We start from the raw sequence: 26,615 nt of genomic DNA on the forward strand, positions 1-26,615 counted from the left end.
CTGAAGGTGATTGCAAATGAATCGCTGCAGACAAAGTTACCAAATGAATACTTGGAAACAGTTACCACCTTTGTAGTTACAAAAAAAAATCGTAAATCAGGACGTTTGCCAACCCTCCATGTACACAGATAGGCGAAATATGGAGCCATAATCAGGGATGGAGACCGTAAACGTGGGGTCCACATAAACCCATGTGTTGTACCAAAAAATCTATTTTTCGTCACGTCATAAATTTGCGTGGGGCTAGTACCTTACATCCTTACTTGGAAAATAGAAGAGAAAGACCCGTTCGGTTCCGACAAAGTAATATAATTATCAAATACTTTGAGTGCGAAAATAACAGGTTAAATCGCGACCATTGGCGAAATTTGTCAAATCGGCCATTTTCGCCACCATTATTTCTTGACCAAACGCAGCGCGCAGTGCGAAATTGAAAACCATAACATATCACATATATTTTGATAAATTTTATTGAACAGAACAAAACACAAGTGAAATCACATTCTTCAGATCCAGTATTTCAATCCAGTGACAACGTTAATGAAACTGAAAATCAAATCAATTTGCACTGGTCTTATATACATGATACGTCTGCTGCAATCACAATATATTCATAATGATCACTAGCTTTTGTTTTTTTTATCTTTAGCACGATAAAGTGCTTTGTGGGATTTTATAATTACTTTGAGAATTACAAGATAGATAAACCCCTTTCTGGACAATCTTTCAGCTGCGGCATAATACTTGAAAATAACAACCGCCCGAAGGAGTTAATTAACTAAATATTCACTCACGTAACCGACTGCCATATTGGTTACTGAAACAAAAGGAAATGGTTGCATAAAAATAAAGTTCAATTTCCGGAGATTGTCTTGGTTCGCCGATGTGGCCACCATTTCTTTGTTTCTTTGTTTAGCTCATAAGAGCTTTAATGGTGCCGCTCCTGGTCCTATCAAACTTTCTTTTTGTTTTAAGTAGACTGTAAATACAATCTTCGAAGAAAATGGGCTTTTGCTGTACCAAAACCTGACACTGACTTTTTCTTCATAATTCAACGTCAAGTTATAAGGCGATATCTTTGTGGAACTCCGTAAAAAATTGAACTAGAGTCATAGAGGACATTATAAGTTTCACATCTCGATAAGACTGAATTTTATGTAAATTTTAAGTAGGATGTTTGGAGAGGCCTCCTTTTGAATGGACTCTTTTTAATTTAACGTAAAGATAGAGTACATGCATATAATTTTATAATAGGCTTTTAAGCAATTAATGATTGTAAATAGGTAGGTTCCATGTTCTTAGTTTTGCTCTGACACCACCTCATAAGCTCTCCCGTTAGTTTCTATCGTGTATAGATAAATGCTATTCATATGATTATGCATTGTCCACCAATATCATATATTAATAAATATATGGCGATAATGAGAACTCTTCCTTAAGTTTTTCTTTTGTGTTGTAAAGAAGTCGCATAAAATTGGTTATAGCTTGTTCTTCCCTGGCTAAAACCCTTAATATTTTCTTCCTGGCGCTCCAACAGCAATTTCATGTTAGGTTAAGGGTTCTTTGTCAAATATTTGAGCAGTTTTAAGCAAAATATATGGCAAAATCGCCGTGACAATTCCCCTTCAAGAGGGGATAATCAGAGTGTATAAACCCATCCTCACTACAATCCCCAGTTCCACTGATCATTTGCCCCAATAGTGATGAATATCAAATTCCTCCTTACAATGTAACCACTTGATCAAGCATAAATTTTATGAGAATGAGGGAAATGATCACTGAATGTAAGATGTCTTGATCTTTAACTAAATTCTCTAAAATATAACAGTATGAAGTATACAGTGAACAATGAAGAGAATGTGCTTGTTGATCATAATGATAGCTACCGGAAAAGATGGCGGCTGTACATTTTACCACAATACCTTGAACCTGACACAGCCAATATTAACACCTAGAAAGCCATATTTTTAGGAAATTCGTCCCCGTCAGTAACAACCTTAGGAAGTTTAAGAAGCTACTACGGGGACGGCAACGAGAACGTCACAAAACAGTAGGATATAATGAGAAAAACAATGGCCCTGCACGCGCGTTATAAATTTTGGTACATTTCTCCACCTTGCTCGGCCAAACAACAACGTGAAATAACCAAATATAATTCAAAGTTTTGTGGAGAACGTGAGAACATGACGGTAATTTTTTTAATCTCTGTCTCAACTTGAACGCCGTTTGCACCTGTTCTGTTACTGAATAGTTCAGCCACATTGTACAAGTTGAACGAATTGGAATAATCGCGAAGTAGTACAAGTTATGCGAACTTATATTTTCATGATCAAGCGACGTCTTCTTTGGCTTTGCACTTGTGGCTTCTTAAAGTCCCTTTTGTGTATGCTAGGTTTGAAGTTTTTGTGAGCGTTTGTAGGGTTTTCGTACGCTAAGAGTTTTGGGTAAATTAGCGTACCAGTCAACATCTTTTTCGGTAAGGTGGATTGTAAGGGTTGTTTCTGTTCAGGACCATGCTTGCCACAACTCACCTCAAGAGAATATCGACCTTCAGTAGGCACCACGGCAACGAAAACACACTTCGAAACATATTCATTTTATTTAATTGGGTCAACTTCGCGACTCTTGTTCGTGATTATTCCATTTGAAAATGTGGCCAAAACAGCCGTCGCGTCCTGACGTTCTTTAAAAAAATGATTTCAATTTGGTCACTTTACGTTGTTCTTCTGCATAAGGACGTCAAAGAAAGCCATTCTTTTTCTCATTAAATCGGTTGTTTGCTCAGAAGCTCTCGTTGTTGTCCTGGAGCGCTTACCATTTGAATGGAATTTTCGGTAATTCCGGGGAGAATTCAAATGGAACGGTTCATCCCGGTGGAATGTTTTCGGAAAAAAGGTAATACCTTTCGAGGTATTCCCTTTTTCTCGCTTTTACCGGAATTCCCGGAAATTTCTGTACCATTTGTTCAAATTACCAGTGCCAGGCTCTTCACGGTCATACTTCCGAGAAAGAATGCTAAAGATCTGAAAGATGGCGGCAGACTTCCAAAACGTTTATCGATGCAATGTGTGTCTAAATGTAATGTTAAATCTATTAGCAACAAGTCGTACGCTCTCCTGATTCGCCATACAACAAAGGTAAATTAAAATTTGTTTCTTTGGTCGATAACATGTCTTCTGAATGGGTTTCCAGCAGTTATATTTCCCGTAGCCGTGACATGTTGCCCTCTGCATACGACAATGAGCTTTAAATTCATCCAGAGAATACGTTGCTATCGTTTGCTCAAAATATCCAAAGATTCGATTTAAATTTTTCCTTGCAAATATGTATGCTGCAGAAGACAAAACGATGAAATCGTCGTCTTCTTCTCCAAAAAAATTATTTTCCAAGTCGTCCACTAAAACGTCTAACTTGATGGGAAGTTCAGCCGCCATGTTTCTTGTTGATACGTACCCAGACCCCGGTCCACTGGCATCCGAAATTTCCCATCAAATGATACGGTTCAATCCGCTCCGTTTCCTTAGTGCGAAAAAGTGCAGTTCCATTTGTCCAGAAAAAACTACCGAAAATTCCATTCAAATGGTAAGCGCTCCTGGTTGCTAAGGTCTCTAATCTCTCTCTCAGATTACTGCGTACGCCACTATTTCACTTATGCTACTAATTTCGTCGTCCTCAGATCTTGTCGTTTGTTTTTTTCTTTCAGTTTCCTTGGAGTAATCAGCGTTAGCTACGTGTTTATCTTGGTTTTGTTCACCTACACGAGTCAAATTTCCGTTTGAAGCGCCATAGTTCACGTGACCTAAGTCCTGGCTCACTCGGGTGCTCAAGGTGGTGGCTTGCTCAAAAGAGGGCCGCGGATGTATGACGGAATTCGTATTTGTCTCATGATTGGTTTCTACAGTGTTTCTTTCCGGTCTAAAGAATATTATGTACAGTTTAGGGATGAACATGCAGCCCATGCAAGCAAACGCCGCTACGAACAAGGTAAACGCGATGACAAGGATTCGGTTGCTTCCCATGACGTAGCGGTAAGTCGGAATGAAACCCACGAGAAGTATGCACAACGCGAGCGTCGAGAAACTTATCGACTTCGCCTCGTTGAAATTGTCTGTTAGATGTCGTTCACGAAACGCCAGCAGGGTGGCTAGCATAAGGATGACAATTGGATAGCATATTGCTATGATATGAGCGGCAGGAAAGCTTTCGTGGCACTCAAGGAGGCGTATGTTCTCTTCCTGATTCTGAAAACGAGCTAGAGACGGTGACGTCGCTTGCCACGCGATGATCAAGATAGTTTGTATCAGGAGAAGCACTCCTACTTCGAGCAGCTGTAAATGTGCCACGTGCATGTTCGTTAATCGAGGAACCGCGGACTGCAGTACCTGCGTTGCTGATTTTGTCTTGGCGAGAAAAAAAGCAGCGTAGAACAAAAATATCAACAGTAGGAGAACGCTCACAGTACCACACGAGGCATCAGTTGGTTTACTAGCGACTTGAATAATGGTTAGGATAAAAGACGTGTACAGTGTGATGAAAAACAAGATTACCATGTATGGGCTGGAGTCTGTAACAATCGGTGTTTTCCGCTCTCGGATAAAAATAACTGCCACGCCGGTAAGGAGAAGCATGTCAAGGCAACTCAGTGTTAAGATTGCTATACCCGCGGGTTCGGAGAACTTTAGATAGACCACCTCTCGCAAAATGCATCTAGTTTTTTCAGGGTTTGCATAGTGAGTTTCATTACAGGCCGTGCAGGTTGTCGAACCAGGCAACCAGCTAACTTTTCCTTTGTCACATTTTTGACAGTTCCAGCAGCATTCTGATTGGCCGACCACTCGCTCACCCGGTTGACACTTACGAAAACACGTAGACACTGGCTTCTTGTCAGAATTCCATTGGATCAAACTCCGATTGACACTGAAGCGCGTTTTAGTTCCGTTTTTGCTCCAGTAACCAACATCAATGTACTGTAAATGATTTTGATTGCTCAGCTGTAGATTTCTTATTACGTAATCGCTGGCCTTCCTCTCCCCGTTTTTGTCAAAGTTGACGTGGTTGTAGTCAACGCCTGGAAAATTGACTTTGGACGCGAAATCAAACAGCGTTTCTGGGGTTATGGGTAAACTTGTATTCGGACAATAAGGTCGCTTGCAAGTTAGAATATCGTGCATTGCATGGGCAACGACGTACACCGCATCGATGACGTTAGCGACAAAATCAGTAGCGATTTGACGACCTGGAGGGAGTTTTGCTTCAGGGTTACATGCATTCCTGGGAATTAAAGGATCGTGGTTTGAGCGGAGAGCGTTTTCTGAAGAAAAACACTGTAAACTTTCCTCCAAGAATTGTATAAACCATGAATTATTCTGTGCAGTTCGAATCGACAAACTTCGCATAAACCTGTCAAACTCCTTTACCTGTTTGGATCTTATCGAGAAACTAAATAGACCTTTTAACATGGCATTACTCACGTTCAACGTGGCAAGTTCAGAATTAATTGAGTTCCATCCGTCACTTGTTACCCAAGTCCTATCACTTATCTTCATTTCCTCCGCCTGTTTCAACAATCTTTCTCCTTGCTCAAGGTAACTAAACACAATCACAACTTTCGCTCGACCAGCCTCTTTCAATTTTGAGATCGTCTCCTGGATTTGCCGATCGGAATTTGGCGAACCAAAAGCGATGAATTCGTCGTTGGCGATACACACGCTCAAGTTTTTCGCGGCCACTTTAAACGCTGCAGCTCCCATTTTCCCGTAGTCATCGTCGCTGGCTATCAAAAACACATAGTTCCAGTGAAAATGGTGAACAAATTCAGCCATAGCTTGAGCTTGGAATTCGTCCGAGGGTACAGTTCGCAAAAACGAGTTGTATCGTGTTTTATCGCCGAGAATGCGACTAGTTGAGGCATAGCTAATTTGAGGAATGCCGTACAGACCCAACAACCTTGCCACGGGGATTGATATCCATGACGCCGACGGGCCGATAACTGCTGATATTCGCTTATCTGTGGGATGAGATTCACTGCTGTTGTGGCAACAGTCCTCACGAGATCTACAAACCGAATTTGGCCGATACTTTGCCACGATCTCGATGGCGAAGCGCATCGATATGGGGATGCTTTGGCAAGTGTTCTCGATTTCATAACCAATTGTTTTGTTTGGCAGAATTGAAGTTTCGTTGTTGATTTTATCCACTGCGTACATCATTGCCATCATCCATGTAACCCCTGTCGTATCCAAACGTTCGCATTTTCCTTCGTCTTGAGATGTTATCGGGAAGAGTCCCTTTAAAATTATGTCTCCATCTTTCCAAATCCACTGATGTGCGTCGCTGTTTTTGCTGGTTCGCTGATATGCAAACGAAACAAACGAACCGAAGAAAATTGCATTTACAATTATAATTGTCGAAAAGCGACAAACAGAGAGAGTTAAAATCCCCATTGTCTTGAAACCTCAAAGGTTGTTTCAAACCGAATTTCCTTACAGCGAAACAATTTGCAATCGTTGTGCGTCGGTGTTTTTTTCTGGTTTTCTTTGCTTTACCAGCTGTCCTTCGCTGTGACTGCTAAACAATGGATGTGCACAGGCAGTTTCATCGATACAAATTATACAACTGTCAATTCATACACCGCGAGCGACCGCCTATAATGTTTGTAATTACGTACAAAGTTTTATGAGCTGATTAATTCACACGCTCCTTGACACAAACATTCAACAACATACAACTCATGACGTGCAAACTCTTCTTTTAACGATTTCTTTTACGGTGTTTGTCAGCTGATTTTTTTGTGGTCGACAATGCGATTGATTAAAATCAGAATTTGAATAAGTGAAAAATTCATTACTTTATAGCCGAAAGCAAACCTTTCTATATCAATAGTAACCAAACAATGTAATCCTTTCCGTGACTGCTTTAACGTAAATATTAGCTACATTTTTTTTATCTAGTCGGAGTTATCGTGTAAATTGCTTCCATTTAATAACGCAAAATACACGGAAACTTTCTTAGATAATTTGGCCGGTTCTCGGTAGGAAACGTCCATATTTCATATATTGCCTTTAGAAGCAGGTCCTGTTTTTATTGACTATTTGATATGTAAAGTACAGCGCAGTTGACAAGACACAAAAGTGGTATATTCCAAAATTGGCCCCAAAATCGAGTCACATTCGGCATCGAGCTCTCTTATTTTCGTATTGCAATAAAACTGCAATGTGTCCAAGAATTACCAGATAAATAATTCGCCTTATATACGGGTTTCGTTAAAATATATAGTCCCTGGGACGATTTTCCGGACTAACAAACGCTTGCCGCCGGTCAACAATCTGAAATTCAAATTTTTCCCTGCAAATTAAGCAAACTAACAGATGAGATTAATTTATCTTCTTTGTTATATTTTTACTATGTCAACAACCATCTAAGATCCAAGCCTGTTCATGCTCGATTATAAAAGAAGTCGAATTTTACCAAAAATATTCTTTCCATACAAGGAGTTGACGGTATTTAATTTAAAGCTCTGTAACTAATTCACTTACCAACACAGAGTGCAGAGGAATCAAATTGACTCTGATTAATTCCGGCTAAATTCACCGGAAAATTTCAGCCCAAATCGACGATTTGTTGATTCAAACTGACACAAGCGTGACCGAGCAAGGCGACATAAGATCTTATTACGAGTCTGTTGAAAGGTCGCTTGCGGAAACGACCTTAGAAAAGAGGGGAGGTGAGGGAAGCCGGGAAGGAGAGGAGAGGATAGGGGAGGGGGGGGGGGGGGGAAGGGGAGGAGAAAAGCAAGGAGGAGAGGAGAGGGGAGGGGAGGGGAGGGGAGGGCAGGGTAGGGAAGGGGAGGGTAGGAGAGGGGAAGGGAGTGAAGAGAAGAGAAGAGAAGAGAAGAGAAGAGAAAACTGATTTTTTTTGGCAGCGTGAAACATTAGTAATACAGTATTGTTGTTCAGAGGGACAAACATGACAAATTGTCAGCAGTAACTGATACATGACGAAAAGGCTGGACCAAGAACCATACACACATGCTCCATTCCGGCCCTCAGCGCAGTGTTTTCAGTATAAGTAAAAACAAAGTATAGTATTACCTGCTCAATTAATGGCTTAGCATCCGATATAAAATTTTCGCTTTTAAGAATTTCAACTGTAGACTGAGTTATCCACTCCGCACCCCTTTTACGTTTCTGAACTCTTCATCGTGTTCGCTCGACGTGTTATTCAAGAGCGCAGCTTGGCGAAATCAACGATCGAAATCTTTGAAAAACAGTCTACTTGATAACGCCAACAGTAGACTTATTCCAAGTCGACTACTCAATTATGCAAGAAGTTCCACACCTTCCTCATTTCACACAATTGGTGTGTGAAGTGCAAGTATACGGTTTTGTCTTTATTTCTTAACAGCATTTTAACAGAGTTTAGAGCCTGGTTGGAGGTCTGCATGACATTCAGGGCTGTTTGGCCCTACCTCAGCCAAGGGCAAACGTAAAAAGTAAATAAGAAAAGTCATTAAGGAGAAGGTCTTTATCGCTTTAGGAGGTCAAAGCAGTAACGCCTGCGGTACATGCTGCATTTGTAACTCAATTATTTGTCTAGTTTTTTGATGTTTCAATGTTTTGTCTTGTGCTGTGCCAGGGCTCCGGTTAAACTAGCTCTACTAAATTGGATGCACCTGGATAAATGTTGAATTAATATTAATATTAAATTAAGCTTTTTTGAAGAGTCTGTGACTTTACTAAATCATTTTATCATTTAAAATTTTTTTTTTAAAGTAAAGCATGTGGAGACTGATTCGTGCTGTGTGTTTGTGTTTATGTTTGAATGCGTGTCATCGGGAAAATCAATTCACCTAATGGTTCCTGAAAAATTTTTTAGTAATTCATAAATGTTTAAGTAAAGTCACAGTCTCACAATAAACACCTCAGCGTTGAGGTCTCACAGTAAAAAGGTTATCTTAAACGAATTTTTACTTTTCATTGCGCGAGGCCTTACTGTTCTACAGTATGGTACAATTTTAGCTGAGGTCATTCCTAGGGTTTATGAAACCTACGATTTCTAACTGACTTGGAGCTTTCACTTTCTTATTTTGTTATCTGAGCTGTTGGTTTGCAGAGCTGCCGTGATAGATTGCGGTTCATGGCGTCGAATGTTTCCCTTGAAATCAGAGGAAAATCTTGATACACTCTTGTTTTTCCCTTAGAGGCAATGCATAATTTTGGAGGCAAAACTATACCTAATTCCAGGTCATTCCAGCCCAAAGTAACAGAAAGTAGGAATAGTTTTTAATTAAACCCAATCCCACTTTGCCGGCCCTTGCGCATATATTGTGGCTGGGGAGGGGAGTGTAGTAGGTGTACCCCCTTACGTACCCCTCCCAGGTTCTTAAGGAGTTCACGCCAAAGCCATACAACGCCTGCATGAGAGACAAGCGGGCAGAATACTTTTAAATGAGAGAAAAACAATTTTCTTTGACGGTTGCATAAGTACTCTGTTATTGAGTAAACAGCTCTTTTAATTTTTGCCGCCGAAGATGAAATTGATACTAGCATCCGTCAACCCTTAATGGGATTTTAACAAAAGGTTTTTTCTGTATTGTAGCAAAACAAAAACATTGCTGGAAAATTATTAAACATCAAGGATTCAAGACTGATTTTGTTTCATAAGTTAGGCCATCACCAGACGCATTTTGGCTCAAGGAAATGGGCGACTATTCAAGATAGTTACTCTTCTGGGATACGTCTGCATTTTTTAGCGTTCTGAACCAGAAAATGGTTCACTTTTACATCGACCAATTCAAAAGGTAAGAGCGCGAAACTTGGGTTAAATCTCTTGTCCTTTTTTGATGTAAATGTTACCGAGATTTGAGATCTTTAGTAGGGGGAAGCTTAGGAATAAGAGAACGGCCCGTAAATCTTATCGTGCACTCTTCATCACAACGAGAAATTTTCAAATGCAACGAAAAGGCAATTTTAAGAAAAATAATTTAAAAAAATGATCACTCATGTTAATGAAAGAAGGTTAATAACAAACATGCTCCTTTCAAAGCCGAAATGAAAGAATAGTGGAAGATTTGTGTAAGAGTGACTAGACACAAATCGAACACAAGGCTTAATGATCAGTTTTAATAGCTTTTGTTTCCAGAAACGCTAAGTTTCCTGTTTAATAAAAAGAAGACCCTGTGTTATACTAGTCGACATATTTTATTCAGTGTCATTAAAGTGTCATCTAACATGAAAAGTAACAGCCGCGAGGAAGATTAATTAAAAATAAAAATCCAGGTAATATTTTAAATTGGCCGGGCGTTCAGGCTACATCTGGACAGCGCCTCGCAAATCGTATGGTGTTTCTAGGCATACAATTTCTTGTCAATATCGCCGTCTTCGAACACAAAGCTTAACTTAAGGATCTCAAAATACGTTGCTTCCCCCAGTAATCCCCCCCCCCCCCCCCCACAGCAGCACAAACTTTTCAAATAAGTCATCTACAACAGTAGGTTTAATAGCGAAGTACAAAGGTAATAAAAAGTTTTCGTGAATTATAGATTGCCAATGATCCAGAATCTCTGTATGGAAATTAGAAAGAGTATAGCAAACTAAGACTATAGTAAAATGTATTACGTCTTTTCTCCTCTGTCACGTTTAATAGTTCTAATACGTTCTTGGTGAAGTTTAAGCGTGCATTTCACTATGGAAGGTATCCAGAACTACAAAGAGTCCCTTACTAACTCGAAAAATCTCTTTCAGGGGACCTTTATTTGTTGTCAGCCAGATAGTTCTTAAGCATTCAGACTGGCTCTGAAACGTTTCGTGAATACTCTGACAAAATTGACGGTGTAATAAAATTCTGCCAGCTGCTTTATTCCCATAAGTCTCGTAGCCAAGCTAGCATTTTAACTGATATATCAAAATTGGTCTATTGACTTCAGTTCTTCATTCTCTTCAGCTTTACCCTCGGCAATTTTGAATTGGCCAGTGGTATTCATAGCTAAAAAGCAAAACAAATTAACTTTGGCGTAGCATGGATGAACTAATACGATGAAGTAATTTTTTCTTTATTGGAACCTGTCCAAACAACGTAGTTAATGTAAAATGTTGCGTGCGATCATATGAACAGACCAAAATTAATTTCCTTCTCTATGACATTTTTAATTGTTTTGTTAAGATGCATTCGTCTTCTTTAAACAATCAGTTACCTATCTTGGCAAAATTTAGGATATCGTTTACCGTATTATGCTCAATACTTTCTTCACCTGTTCTTTGCTAAGTTTGATGTTTTCCGCTTTACAAAAATTCAACTTCTGCGGCCTGTGTGTCTTTCAAAAAGGTTTTACCGGGAGGGAATTTTACACTGGAGTTGCATAGTCCAAAGATGCACCCAAGGGAGCCATTTTAGAGTCATTTGGTAGTTGATTTGACAGTTTCTTATGAACAAGGCTGAGTTACACAGACATCACCAAGGAAACAAACAGATGTTCGCCATGGTGGGAACGCATTGAAGTCAGATATTTAGTGAGGTAGGAAATGAGGTGGTTAGTAGAGCTGAAGTATTTTCGAGCTTCTGACGACGTGACTATTTCAGTTATGTTTGGAAATATACAGAAAAAAAAATATAAAAAGGAACGTTGCAAAGCTGCGATGTTTCGAACTTTGAAACGTCTTAACATGTTGATTCTATTTTATATTTTTGCCCAAATGCATTACTAGAAATTTAGTTATTCAAAAATACAGAGTGCTTTACTAAAGATATGAATGGAAAAACCTATGTTTTTCCTTCACCAAGCACTGACTAAAAATATCCAAACCACCAAGGTGAAAGTATGACTTGTTTCATCACGTCGGACTGAATAGGGCTGCATGTGCGAGGTTTCGAAGCTTCTCATCCACTAATATATCCCATAAATGCAATGGATGTGTTTCTACAAACAAACTTTAACGCAGCTATGGTTTTGAAATATTTCCTAGGCATCTAACAATTAATTACGCGACGAAATCGATTCATTCTAGAATTTATGTCTTCGTGCGCAACGAAGTTCTTTGAGATTCATGCATACATGTTGACAAGCTAAGATTGAGTACATTGAATAACTGTTTATTTGAAAACTTCTGAGTTTGGAAAAAGTTTACTTACGACCTTTTGCTTAGAAAAAAGAACTAATTTTTCAGGACTTACTTGAGCGACCACTTTTTTTTACACTGACGGAAAAAAAAAGGAATCGTGAAATCCAAGATGGCGTATCCATGCCGGATCACGATTTGGGGGGCATTTGGTCTTATCTTATGTAAATACCACCACAATGTGAAAAATGTAACAACAGCAAAGATATATTTGGGTTCCTAGTCGCAAGTTTACTCAAAAGGTCTGTGCGAAAAGATAAAATGCTATTTTGGCTGCATTCGAGCCAGGTTTTCAAGCCTGCAGTCCTGTAGTGTTTCCTACAGAAGTAATTATCCCTCTTAAAGTTCTATTATAGTTTTTGAAATCCCTTTTAAATGTGGACCAATAAAAGGACGGCTAAAATGTTTGAGGTGACGTCCATCTCTTTATGAAAACTTCCAACATTATTACCGAAGCACAATTTTTGTCTGACGCATTTCTTCCACATTAATTTAGGCACCGAAAGCTTCCTTGAATAACTTATTAATCCAAATTTCCGGCGAGTCCAAATTCCACTAGCTTGATACCATTAGAATGCATGGTAATGGTAATATTATGTTTTATATACCGCATATATCACATAGTGTCATGGCGGTTTGCAATTCTTCTGTGGGGTGAGATCGGACGTCAGCATGTAAAGGCACCACTAGCAGCCGCTATCACTCCAGATATTGATCTCACCCACCCAGCCACCCAACCCAACATCTACACCTACACTCGCACATGAAAATTTCATGCAATGATGTACTTTGGTGAAAAACCAACCAACCAACAAAATAAAACAAAATAGGCGTTTGTATGTTATAGGATGTTATCTATCTAAAGACTTGTATAACATGAATACTTGGTGATAAACTTGGACTGTGTATATGGGTGGTTTAATACATTGACAACTTCCTTAAACTGTCTTTAAATCAATGCTTGAAACCAATAGGCTCTTTTCGATCTATAAAAATTCAGCTTGAGAATGAGGCCAAGAAGATACAAGCAAATGAAATTTAATATTAAATCATGTTTATTCATTTCTGCTATTTGTGTCCTCTGGACCTCGATATCAAGCTCAATTTTAACACTTCGAGCCAAGACGTCTTTGATTGTTTAATTGTTCTTTTTGGTGTTGTATGAGTTGTGAAATGGTTTTCACCCATGACGTGGGATGGTTTATGACGAGAACGAAAGTGTCGATTATCTGTTTACAATTGAAACACTTGTTATCTTCATTAAGTTTTATGCATGCACATAAAAACATGAATAAGGTTATTGCAATTATTTTTCCACAAAGGAGAAAAGTAACGGAGTTAACCTCGCTTATCTTTCTTTTTTTAACCAATTTATTCGTTTTATGGTGGATCAAATTACATTAGTTCTGTTTGATCAGCACAAGACGTGTAATTTGTCTATATTTGAGGAGAAATAATTGTGGCAAACAGGAATGGCTTTAAGTTTAAACAGCTTATAAATCACGTAAAGAAATATACACAAGTGAAAGTCTGTATTTGTATGAATTATTTAAAAGTACAGGTAACTGTTTCATAGAAATCTTTTAATATTTTCATTTCAGCCAGTTTTGTTTCATCACGATGATAATTCAAAACATCTTAATAATTCTTACCACCACCCCTATACGTTGGGAAGCTTAAAGGTGCCATATATGTAGACACACTGTCTCTTAAACTCCAAAATAAGAACGAATCTGTAGTTTCGACCTTGGTAAGACAATGGATTAATTTTGATCGACAAAATAGGTCAAGTTTAAATATAACTACCGTTTCTATGCCTTTGTTATTCGTAAAACCCTGGAGATCGGTGAAATTAATATTTATTGTATGAAAAGACAATAGATTGACTCTGATTTCTCATTGCAGATATTTCGCCCTGTTGACGGCTGTTAGGCTTTACACAAACAAATGTAAGGTCGCATTTATAATTTTACTGTTGATATAAACATAATGCAATGAAGGTCAATCATCTACTAATGGTCAAGAGCCACACATCTCCAATGGCTTCAACTCCTGGGCGTCGAAGAATCAGTCCAACATTTTCTCACCTTTTCTCCGCGTGTTTCCTCATTTTAATTCTCGTTGTCCGCGTTTCAAACTTGCGCGCATACGAATCTGCATTGAAATCCCCAAAGCGGGCACAAAACTTGAATGGGGATTTCATAATTGGTGGATTGTTTCCGGTGTTTTTGAGCGAGAAAAATGCAACGAAATGTCAGGTTAATAACAATCGTTTTCAACATTTCACATCTCTTCGCGGCCGCACTGTCAGTTGCTACCGAATGAACCTGTTTGGATTGATGTGGGTCGAAGCAATGTTATTTGCGATCGAGGAAATCAATAACAGCACAGAAATTCTCCCGAATGTGACCCTTGGATACGACATACGGGATAGCGCGAACGAGGTACAATTTGCGATGGATGCAGCTCTAGATTTCTCTTCGAGCGAAGACTTTGGCAGTAACAAAACGTGTTCTAATTCTTCCATAATTGCCGTAATTGGAGGAGCCGGTTCGAAAATATCGAAGGCGGCGGCGTTTATTCTGGGTGTTTCGTCCATTCCACAGATAAGCTACTCATCGACGAGTCCTTCTCTCAGCAACAAAGCGAACTTTCCTTCGTTTTTGAGGACAATACCCCCTGATCATGTACAAGCGCAAGTCATGGCGGATCTAGTAACATTTTTCAACTGGACTTACGTATCGACGATAGCTACTGATGAGGATTACGGCCGGCTTGGTATTGAGGCGTTTAAACTTGAAATAAAGGCAAGAAATGTTTGTATTTCTGTTGACGAGCTTTTTCACCCAGATTATACACTTCCCGAGACGAAAGCGCAAATTGCTCGCATTGTCAGTGAGCTCAAAGCGGACAAACTTGCAAAAGTAGTTGTGTTATTCTGCGAGATACCAAGTGCTCTAACGTTCTTGGAAGAAGCAGAGCGACAACACGTGGAGGGAAAAATTTGGATTGGGACGGATTCATGGGGAGATAAGAAGTCTATTTTATCGTTTAGAGATTCAACAGTTGGTGGGATGTTGGCCATTGTACCAAGTAGAGGAAATATTGACAAATTTGAACAACATTTGACGAAGCTATCGCCACTGAACTCCAAGCACAATCCTTGGTTTGCAGACTTTTGGCAGGGAACGTATGGATGCAGAAAGGAGAAAAATACAATTCAATGCGACGGTTTGAGGGAAAACAATACGGAAGCAAACGAACAAAATTGCTCGCATCGTCACGTGCGTTGTCCTGGCCTCTCGGGTGACAAGCTACCAAACGCTGGCAGTTTGCAGTTAAACAAAGCAGCTAATGTGATGGATGCAGTTTATGCTATAGCTGTGGCTCTTGATGATATGATAAAATGCAAAGGGAGGAGAGGACATTTAGCAAATCACACTTGTGCAGTAACGAAAAACGGAGTCAAACCTCGAGAGCTTCTGGGTTACGTCAAGAATTTGTCATTTACAGGAAAGCTTGGTTTTCCGATCGTCTTCGACAAATATGGCGATATTAAAGGTTGGTAGATCATGTTTTCTTAAAAAAAAAAGTCTATTGACACACTTTTGTGGCCTTATTGAATGCTTCACTGATCAACGCCGGAATTCATCCGGGGCATTCAACGGATTGTAAAATCTTTCAATATCTCGTGGTATATGGATTTAATTGCCTTCGTGATATGCTACTCCATTTCTGAAAGCATCGAAGTAGGTCAATATCTGCACGTATTTTTGCATATAAATAGATCACATCTTAATATCACAAATAACTTGCCCTTAGCTCGTTGATACTGAGCCAGACTTCATTTTAACATGTGAAAATTCTTAGCAACGTGCTTACAAGTTTTTTTTAGAAACTCTATTGAATCTTATCTAGAAAATTGAAATCACTACATTTGGATATCAATTATATACAAATACGGCTTTCAACATGGGATTTTTAATTTTTTATGTTCTATTTAAACGTATCATTTCATAACATCTGCATGCATACATGTATTATTTTTCTTTGCAACATCAAGACAGGTGAACGAACGCAATTAAGGAAAGATTTTGTTTAGACTAAATGCCAGCATTTTCATCTCTTTATTTCTCACAAAAGTTTCGTATTTGTGTATATCACAGCTACAGCTTTATCACCATATATCGGCAAATCGGTCGAGCCTTTTTATATCAGTAGAAGATTTCAGTTGGGAAAATCGTGTGGCTATTTTAACTCAACACAGCTTTTATGCAACAATATAATTTTGTTTTCTTGACTTTGCTTTACACGTTGAAGGTCACTTTGAATAAATTTTACCTTAAACGTCTAAAAACAGACTAAAACAGAGAATCCCAAAAGGTTGGCGAATGTACTTTTACCAGACTCAGTTTTGGTGGCCTGGTTGAAATTTAAACGGCTATACTTTAACCAGGATCTAGATCTAAAACAAGGAGCGCTTATCATTTGAAATCATTTCATGTTGTTCCTTTCATCCTATTTTGACAGGAAATAATTATTATTGTTTGTTTGACATAACGGTTAAAATTTTTAATGTTTTTGGGGAACGTTTGGCATGAACCCATCAAAGTCCTTAGGCCCTTTGGCCAGCGGTTGGCCTCCTGGCGACCAAGCGCTTGCCAAAGAGCCTGAGGAGTCTGGCTACGAAACCACCAAATATCACCTCAGCGTGAGATCAACGGGCTGCATGTTTTGAGAACAAAACTAGTCTAAAAATTTCAACGCATATACGGTTTCCGAACAATTTATCAATAAAGCACGGCTTTATACACTCGGTACCAATAAATTTGCCGCTTCTTTTTTTTAAAGGAAACTACTTGGTGAAAAGTTTGCAGCCGGCCCCAGACCTCGCTCATGGCAAGAAATTTATCACGCTTGGGACCTGGGACTGGGCCACGCGCAAGCTTCATTTCGTCAACAAAACCAATATCTCTTGGAATGGTTGGAACCAAAAAGTTCCTTTCTCGCGTTGCAGTTCACCATGTGAACCTGGGTACTACAAAGTTCAAGGCGATTTGCCATGCTGTTGGAAGTGCGTGGAATGTCCGTTTGGATCCATCACAAATACTACTGGCCAGGCAGCGTGCCATGCTTGTCCCCTAGGATTCGCCTCGAATGAGAACCACACTCTTTGCTTGAAGCTACCGGAAGTGTACCTTGAATGGGGTTCGAAAGCCGGAAGTGTGATTTTAGGCTTCTCGGGGATTGGTTTCTTGAGTTCCGTTTTTGTACTTGGAGCGTTTTACAGATATCGGAACAGCGCTGTAGTGAAAGCTTCAACGCGCGAGTACTCGTTGCTAATTTTACTCATGATATCTTGCATGTTCTTGTTACCTCTCTTGCACTTAGGCCGAGCTACCGACGTAGTTTGCAAAGCGCAGCCATTCTGTTTCGCTTTCATTACTACCTTCTTGGCATCCCTTATGCTGACGAAAACCTTACGTCTTCTGCTTATTTTCAAAAAGAAAGCTCTCCCAGGAAAAGCTGGTTTTTACAGCATTCGCACGCAGCTGTTGATCCCGGTTCTTCTCACACTGGTTCTTATATCCGCCATTATCCCATGGGTGTTGTCATTTCCGCCGGAAGTAACCATGCACTACTACGAAACTCACGTCGGTATTGACTGCGGCGAGAAAGCGGACAAGCTGCTCATGATCATTTTGGGGTATGCCGCTGTCCTGGCTATACCATCGACGTATCTCGCCTACAGGGCTCGCAAATTGCCGGAGAATTTTAACGAGACGAGATTAATCGGTTTTACGATGTTCACCGTGTGTGTTATCTGGATAATATTTGTCCCTTCGTACTACGACAGCGACGTACAAAACAGAAGTATTATTCTGTGCTTTGTTCTCATCACAACCGGCTTCACCACCCTCGTTTGCATGTTCTCCCCTCGTCTGCGAATCATCTTATTTCAACCTGAGAAAAATAAAACCGAGCTGGTGAGAGCCAGTATGTTCGATTATACAATGCGCGTGCGCAACGGATCGACCGCTGCTAAGCAACTTCGAAAAATGTCGGTCGTAACGATCGGAACTTTTTCTGTTCCACCTAAGGAATGCTAATGATTCATACTTTAAAATCATTTTGTCACAAAATGAAGCTCAATGGATGTCGGAAAGAATTCATTAAATGGGAAGTATCACGAAAACTTGCTGGCATTTCAAAACCCAAAAATGTTTGTCTGTCAGCAGAAACAACGAAATAATTGTCAAGTTTGTTATAAATTATCGACCCAGTGCAATAAAACTGTCGATTAGTGCCTCTGGCCAGAGACAGAGTAGGCCAGTATGGATTGAAACTTGAAAAATGTTAGGCTAAATATTTTTCAAGTTCTCATTTTTGTTTCCAAAATGCGCCAGAACAGATCACGAGTTGTTTCCAATAATTGAGTTGAATTCTTTCCTCTCGCCGTTCTAGAATTATTTGACAGCTGACTGAAGGTCTTACTTCATCATTTAAAAAAAAAGATATTAATAGTTGTTGCAGCTATATTTTAAGCATAGTTTTGAACGAGGCAAGAGATTTTTAAAGTGTATTATTTGCTCGATGAAATCTTCATGTTTTTCTCGTATGAAAATTCGAAAAAAAAATCCTTATCAAGTTTTCTTCCCTGCGTTTGAGGCGTATAAAAGTGTCAAATTTCACTTCCGGTTGGGTACGAAACCACGCAAAGCGGGAGACTGGGGATAGTACGGCTGTGACGTCAATACAAGAACGGTAGTCTCGCAATTTTTTTTATCCCCAGTCTCTCGTCTAACGCGGTATTGTACCCAACAGGAAGTGAAATTTGACGCTTTTGTATACCTCAAACGCGGGATAGAAAAATTGATAAGGAATCTTTTTTTACGATTTTCATACGAGAACAACATGAAGATTTGATCAAGCAGCTGAAAAGAATTCTCTCATACACACTTTAAAATCATTGTCTAACGAATTTAACTTCGTTGGATCCCAGGCACTGTTTGATAGCATGCACGAAATTTCCAAGATGTCTTGTCCAAATTTTTATGTATGAAAAATTACGAGCAAGGCTGCTGCATGAAAGTCTGCTATTTGATCTCTGAGATGAAATCTGCTACGAAGGTTTAGGTTTAGGTGTTTATAAATAACTTGGTTAAATCGATTTTTCCATGGCGACGAAAAAAAAAAAAACCTCAAAATCAATCAATCCTATACATTTATGAGCGATTCAGATATATTTTAGAAAAGCCAATACGAACACTTTAGCCTATATTACATAGGAAACAGAATGGACAAGAATAAAAAAAAATCTGTATGTTTAATTTGATTTCAAATAAATTGAAAAACTTTGGAACCTGTCATAGTTCGATTGTAATAGTATGAGGTCCTAAAAATAAGCAATTTGTATGAATGACTTCAAAACAATGCCAAAATGCTGAAAATGTGTCCTAAAGTTACTGTTTGAAGCCAAGAAAGTTTTGTCGCGATCTCGAGAAAGGGTTTTTCCCGAGATGGTTAGGTGAGAATTTTCTTGAAATCCTCGAATTCGTTGCCTATTTGCAAAAATCTCAGGAATGGCTCGAGACCTTGACTACGCATGCCCGATAATGTGATAAATTTTATTTCAAATATTTATCAGGAATTTATTTCTGGAACACTTTCAAATTTCACGAGATTGGAGAGTACGAAATCTAAGTGTGCGACATTCCGGGTAGCAGGTTTTGCTTTAAACATTTACTATATACAGTGTTTAATACTGTGCTACCTCTTAATTGGGTTGATGCAATGTAAAACCTGCAAAACTGTTACAAGAATGGCGTTCGCATTAACTTGACAAAACAGCCCATTTTACAGTTGGGTGCTTAGTGACCTGGCCTTAGATTGGAGGCGAGGCTGGGGTGATCTTGTTTCCATTGCCTGATTTCAAACCGTGGGGGTCTGGGTACGAGTCTGTGTATTATGGGTTATGGGACTCAACACCCACATATAGCCGGAAAGAGCACATCGAACTTTATAACATCCTCAAGTTTGGTGTCAATCAAGCTAATATTAGACGAGATACAGCCATTCAAAAACTTAAAAATTTTCTAAGAATCCGGCGTTCCATACATTTCTTAGTAAAATTTGGAGTTTTTGAATGGCTGTATCTTTCCTAATATTAGCTTGATTAACACCAAACTTGGAAATGTTGTACAGTGCGGTGTGCTCTTTCCGGCTATGTGGGTGTTGAGTCCCATAGCCCATAATACACAGACTCGTACCCAGACCCCCACGGTATGAAATCAGGCAATACAAACCTCAGTGCTTTTCATAATGTACATCATGCTGTTCTTATGCCAACTAGTTTGCATTTATCAAATGGAAGAAAGATCCTCGCAGTTAGTACGCAACTTAAGCAGTTGCGAAAAGAAAGCCTGAAAAAAAATTCAGGCTTCAGGGGCCTGTTTCTCGAAAGTCCCGGTAACTTACCGGGCCCGAGAAGTATATTTGTAAATGTAAAATTCAGTGATAAACTGTGTTTGCAAGGACCACCGTGACAAAATAAAAGTACCGGATCCTGTAGTGAAGGATCTAATCAGCAAAAAAATTGTAAAGCAAATAATCTAACAAAAGAGCAAGGCTGATTTCACGGTCAGGGAAGTATATACTTCCCTGACCGTGAAATCAGCCTTGCTCTTTTGTTAGAATATTTGTAAATGTTTTTTCGCTAAATTACACAGTGAATACAGACATGATACTTGACCAATGTTTTCATCGAATTATAAGATTTTAAAATTTAGTATTCAAAGCTAACAAAAATTGACCTCTGTTAAGAAACATTTATCACCAAAGACACTTATCGGGCCCGGTAAGTTACCGGGACTTTCGAGAAACGGGTCCCAGGAACGGGTTTTTTCAGGCTTTTTTTTCAACTGCTTAAGTTGCATACTAACTGCGAGGATCTTTCTTTCATTTGATCTTTCACCAGCAGTTCAAAATATATGTTTCATATATTTACATTCATATAGTTTGCATTTCGCCTGAAAACAAATGACCTTTGCCGATACTGGTGCAGTGCTCTACCTCTACCGACCTATCAAGCGAACTGGGAGCTGGTCAGTTCTTTTTAGCTCGTGGAACCAGTGACACGGGTTATGGGATGCCTGTGACAGAAATTTGGATCACGGGTTTACAATAGGATATCCCATGGGAAGACAGTCATGCCTAATGGACAGGTGTCATTACATTGTTTATCGTAGCTTTTTCGGATAAGACTAGGCGTTATCGTAGTTTTTTCGGAAGAAACTCGGCTCCCGGTCCAACCTCGTTTCCAGAGTTTTTCCCTTGTAAATTAAGAAAGGCGGGAAATAAAAAATGAAAAAAATAAAATAAAATAAAAGTAAAGAAAGAAGAAAACAAATTTAAAAAACAGTTTCGTAACAGCTTCTTTTTCGATAAAATCGTCCAGATGTATTGTTTCAGCCAGTGATACAGGCATACTCGGAAAAAGAAAATCCGAGTGTCCCTATCAGGAGTCGAACCTAAGACCTTCCGATTACTAGTTCAGATGCTCTACCACCGAGCTACAGGAGACAAAAGACTATTAAACTCGGTTCAAATTGTAGAAAATGATCCTGCATAATGCTTGGATTGAATGTCGATGACGCGCGTATGTGATGTCGAAGGATTAAGGGATACCGATTGTCTTCCTCCACTTACTTACAAGCCCTTGAAGGTTATTGCTACTCTTTGAACTTTTTTCCAGTTTCAGCTGTAGTTGATTTAGTCACAAATTTCTGGGGAAAAAAGTTTACATGCTCGTATGTGGTCTAATGCGGACCATGTAATTTATCGAAGAAACCAAAACATGGTGTTCTTTGATTGCATCTCGGTCTGATCAAGATAAAGGAAACTCGATAAATCGTTCACGTACGGATTAGTTTCAGCAAATTAATTGTTGTTGCTTTTTGCGAGGTAAGATAAATCAAGACAACTGAGATATGTTGCATTGTTTGGTTAGGCAACGGCGTCTTTTAATTTTTATCGGATTTGAAAAAAAATTGCCAGCAAGTCACAGTAATTGGGAGCTACTGCATACATGCCCCGTGATATGATATCTGCAAATTAAAATATTTATTTTTATCGCGTCTCATTGGATGAGAAAATAAGCCGGACAACTGATTGGCCAAGAAAGTTAAAAGAATTCCCGCGAACCAATGATTTCAAAGTGTGCCGTCCGCAAGCGCCACATTGGAACTTTCGCATATCTTCGAAAATCTGCGGAGAATTCGTCGCTCAGATGTGAAAAATGTTATCAGCATTTTAACCCCATTACATTATGCATGCGGTTGGTATATTCATTTTCAGCTAAATTTGTTGTGAAGTCTCAAAGACAGGTGGTTTAATATTTATTGATTGTCAAAACAGAGCACATGTTTAAAATGATGAGAACAGTAACTCAATCAGCGATGCTTCAAAAACACCCAGCGTAAAACATAGCTTATTTAATAGTGTAAGAAAAAAAGTAGTGGCGAAAAATATATATCCTTTTGGTGAATTAGTAAGATTAAATCGCACTCTCAGAATTATTTCTAAACAAATTATGGCATAAATTATTTACAGAACATTCAGTCCTGGGACTATTGAATTTACAGAGGCTTAAGAATATCTTATCTAAAGAAATATATTTTTAAAACATGCGGCTTAAATAGGTTTTTGTAGTAATTTAAATTACACATTCACTGTTAATATCATGGTGTTAAAAGTGTTTTAATTTTTGCTCAACCATTTTCTCGCTATGGAAATATTCATATTTTTGGCCATGTTTTATGGATAGCATCATATACATGGAAATCTCTTGATAATCTTTCAGATGCTATCGCCGAAAACGCATGCAGATTTAAAATTTTAGAGCTTGTAAATTTATTCATGATTTGGCTAAAAGGGATTTCAAAGCTTTGTTTGATCAGATTATTTTCTGCTTTAATTTACAGACGAGTAAAAGCAAGGTGAAAGACATTTGAAAAAAAGTGGAAATAAAGACATTATAACCCTTAGCCCAGTACCATTAAAGTCACTGAAAACTCGAGTACAATTTAATTAGCATAATAAAAAGACAGCCTGCTTCACCCGCCTCTAAACGTGTCTGCACAAAAAAATACCTGTCATTATTACTGACAGCAAAATGATAAATTCAGTTTGGCCATTGTTAAGGCGTAACAGAGAATAAATTCTTTTGTGTAACCTTTGCAGAAACTATTCATTTTCGACTAGGGCTTACGTTTAGACAATTTTCCGCTCCGGCGAATTCTTGGGTTGACCGCAGAATGTCAACATGCGTGCTCGAGGGTTTTTAAAAACTGCAAGTGACTTGATTGAATGGTTTGACATCTCACGGATATTATTAACCCGAGAAAGTGCAAGGACAGGAACTTAACATTCGCGCGATTTAAGGCGAGGAAAAAGCACCGAGGTAGACATACAAGAGATGAATTGAACGTCTTAATTACTCGTTCAAGCGACGCGAGATTGAAAAATGGCAATTGTCATGAAGACCTTTCATTTTTTCGTGTACAGCTTGTTAATTTATGGCTTTTTTCAAGACAAACTCGCCAAAATCGGTGCCGAAGATCCGGCGCTTGGGAGGAAAGTAAACAAAGCTAGCGGACAAGAGAGAAATATCCTGATTTTGAACGAACAGTTCGCTGATGTACGTGTCAAAAGAGAAACAGATAGGAGAGCTGGCGTTGGGAAAGCGGAATTGCATTCAACTATTGACGACGAAGACGGCCAGTTTGAAGAAAACGGGGATTTAGGAAGCGGTAAGACAATGAACATACAAGGTGACGATCCCGGTGATCAAAATTTGGACGCGAGGAGCGTTAACTCAAAACCAGAATTAAACGGTACTGCGTTACAAGTAAGCGACCTGAAGACTTCAACAGCGAATGTTTATTCGACGATTGTTTTGACAATCGGCTCATGGACGACGTCCAATGTGATTAAAACTACAAAATTCGTTCATGATGTAAATATAACTAGTTTTGCGACTGCAGTGGCTGCCACTGCTACTACAACTCCGCTTTTAATCACGGCACACCGCGTCAGCGCCGTTGTACAGAATACAGCTGATATCGAAGCGAGTGTATTGTCAAGCGTGAAAAGTTCTTCTCGCGAATCCATTATATCGACTCGTGACAGCACACGAGCGTCGGTTAAGCCATCATCTGTTTTGGTTTTAAGCTCGTCAAGCGCGAGTCCAACAGCGCTAACTACAAAACAACCCAGCACAGTTGAGACGACAACGAAGGAAAGCAACGGTGTACAGAATCAGAAAGACCCTTCGCCGAAGCGAGAAGAAAAGAAAACTTTATTTGGATTTGTGACGATTGAAATCCTTGTTGCCCTGCTTGCTGGTGCTGCGTGTGCCGTAATACTGCTCATATTTCTGGTTCATCGCTTGAAAAAGCGCAATGAAGGCAGTTACGAGCTTCAGGAAACGCTAATGTTGAAATCAAGCGGTTATGCCGAGGAAAAAGAGGTTTTCGTATAAATTAGTAATGTTTACTCTTTGCTGTGGCCATGTTAAGAGTCCCAGAGAGGTGCATTTTAAGTCTTAAATTTATTAAGGCGCTGGCAGACTTAAATTATTCGCTTCTATAGTCTCAAGGGCAATGCAAGATAAGCTAAACGGTGTATCGACGTTCCACTTAGCGCTCAAGTTTCGATATGAAAACGCTGTGCCAAATGGGAAAAGGCACTGAGAATTTTCTGATAGCAAATACTCTTTGATTTCGTTGACAGCGTTGTCTAGCGGAAAAGTTTTTCGAGAGAAGTGGGTTCATTCTTTGATGCGCGTTTAAGATAAACTGCTTAGTTGTGGATGAGATGACAGATGAGTGCAACTAAGCTGTGTTTAGATTAGTTCACCGTTCAGAGGAGATTTCAAACAGATAGACATTAATCCCAAATGACAGCAGGACTTTTATTGTACGTAAAAATGTGAAAGACGCGCAGCACACAAAAGAATTGAGGTTTTAATAGCAATATGCAAATATTTGGCTCAACCCTCGAACTTCTTGTTTGCGTTTCGTGCGGAAAAGACATGACGTCTTGGCCTCCCTTTCGATGCACGGCGAATCATCCTTTCCCTTATGATCAAAGCAACATTTCTGATGAAGATTTTTCCACATTGCATGCATGGAAATAGTTCTAAAAAGCATTGTCTTTGTTTATCCCTCGCTTTGCCGTTTCAAGACCCAAGAACCGGGGCATAATTTTATACTGTTCTTATTTTGGAACTAAGACAAACCCTTTTTGCGGGTATTTTTCAAATCATGTGACGAGGTTAGATAGTACATTTGCGTTTGTGGATAAAATCCTTGAGTAGTGACCGTTCAAATACAGTGTTCGGCAATATTGCTTTTCTACCGGTGTTGTTTGTTCAGTGAACTTTGCACAGGTGAAAATTTACAAAAAAGCCAAATTTCTACTTTAACACACTCGAAAGAAGAAAACACATTTATTTGGTTTCTGAAGCTGTCGATCACAAATCTGATTTTCACTTTTTTAATGCCCTGTACTCGTAAAAAATAAATTGAAGTAGACATATAAACAGGAACCAGAAAATTGTATATGAATAAATTTATTCAAAGCAAACAGCTGGTGGTTTCATTTTGTATGACACTCGTACAAAAAAAAGACATAATAGTGTTAAAAAAATAATGGAGACTGCATGCAAATAAGTTTTATTGTCCCTTAAAAGCGAATAATAACTAAGAGTTAACCAGTGTTATTTTCTTTTAACGAGCTTTGGCGGCACTGGGTTTCGCGCTCTGCGGTTTAAGGTGATAATGAGTGTCATATCACTGATGCAACCGATATTTAAAGCAATATCTTTATTCCGTTTTCTATGAATTAAGAAGTGCTCTTTTTTGTCTTGAAATCACCCAGTAAGAAGTGTAAGAAACCTTAAATAAGGTCTACTTATTTAACAGAAAGTTGGGTCGCAAGGAACCAAACAGTATTGCATTTATTTTACCGTAGAACCCAGTTAAATTCAGCGCATGTGCGTTTGACCCGATACTCAGAGAATGAGTGTTTGGGTTGCCTAATGGAAATGCGCCATTTTCTCGAGAACCAGCAATCGTTATTTCATGAATTTTGGCCGAAAACTTCAGCAAACAGAAAATTTGAATTTTAACTGAGAAAATTTCAAGTATTTGAGAACTAAGCCGGATATATTAAACAAGGAATTGCAGAAAGTTCCTGTCTTGAAATTTAACGAGACCAATTTTAACACGCAAGTATTCTGGCTTGGTCACGTGATTAGCTCCACTACCTCTTGCTTTTCAAAGGAAGGACTGCTAACCGTGAGCAAAAAGTTACCGCCAACTTTTGTAGGATTAAAACTAAACAATACTTCTTTTGATTTCGGGTGAATTAAAACTTTTTTCAGCGATATGACGAAAATTTAAAAGAAGAAAAAAACAAAGGATTTCGCATAGTCAACAG

At 39.0% G+C, this 26,615-nt stretch overlaps 4 protein-coding genes across 4 annotated transcripts in view; 3 read left to right on the forward strand and 1 right to left on the reverse strand.

Annotated features, from left to right (window-relative positions):
* Positions 1 to 26,615, forward strand: part of LOC146485444 (extracellular calcium-sensing receptor-like) — a 175,686-nt gene that overhangs the window by 30,193 nt on the left and 118,878 nt on the right. The window lies entirely within an intron of this gene.
* Positions 453 to 7,670, reverse strand: LOC146485445 (extracellular calcium-sensing receptor-like). The gene has a single exon (XM_085103337.1). The coding sequence runs from the start codon at positions 6,441 to 6,443 to the stop codon at positions 3,621 to 3,623; it is 2,823 nt and encodes a 940-aa protein (XP_084959463.1). The 5' UTR covers positions 6,444 to 7,670; the 3' UTR covers positions 453 to 3,620.
* Positions 14,023 to 18,841, forward strand: LOC146485446 (extracellular calcium-sensing receptor-like). The gene is made up of 2 exons (XM_085103430.1): positions 14,023 to 15,674; positions 16,965 to 18,841. The coding sequence occupies exons 1-2, from the start codon at positions 14,108 to 14,110 to the stop codon at positions 18,221 to 18,223; spliced, it is 2,826 nt and encodes a 941-aa protein (XP_084959556.1). The 5' UTR covers positions 14,023 to 14,107; the 3' UTR covers positions 18,224 to 18,841.
* LOC146485447 (uncharacterized) lies at positions 23,295 to 24,960 on the forward strand. The gene has a single exon (XM_085103338.1). The coding sequence runs from the start codon at positions 23,638 to 23,640 to the stop codon at positions 24,652 to 24,654; it is 1,017 nt and encodes a 338-aa protein (XP_084959464.1). The 5' UTR covers positions 23,295 to 23,637; the 3' UTR covers positions 24,655 to 24,960.

This window comes from Pavona decussata, unplaced genomic scaffold (assembly GCF_977016875.1).
Source record: "Pavona decussata unplaced genomic scaffold, jaPavDecu1.1 SCAFFOLD_26, whole genome shotgun sequence".
Classification (NCBI taxonomy): Eukaryota; Metazoa; Cnidaria; class Anthozoa; order Scleractinia; family Agariciidae; genus Pavona; species Pavona decussata.

Bases quoted from the DNA above. Each gene is read 5' to 3' on its own strand.
- LOC146485445 (XM_085103337.1), bottom strand. From the start codon at position 6,443: ATGGGGATTTTAACTCTCTCTGTTTGTCGCTTTTCGACAATTATAATT.
- LOC146485447 (XM_085103338.1), top strand. From the start codon at position 23,638: ATGGCAATTGTCATGAAGACCTTTCATTTTTTCGTGTACAGCTTGTTA.
- LOC146485446 (XM_085103430.1), top strand. From the start codon at position 14,108: ATGAAGGTCAATCATCTACTAATGGTCAAGAGCCACACATCTCCAATG. The intron at 15,675-16,964 runs GTTGGTAGATCA...TTTTTTTTAAAG, and splicing joins CAAATATGGCGATATTAAAG to GAAACTACTTGGTGAAAAGT.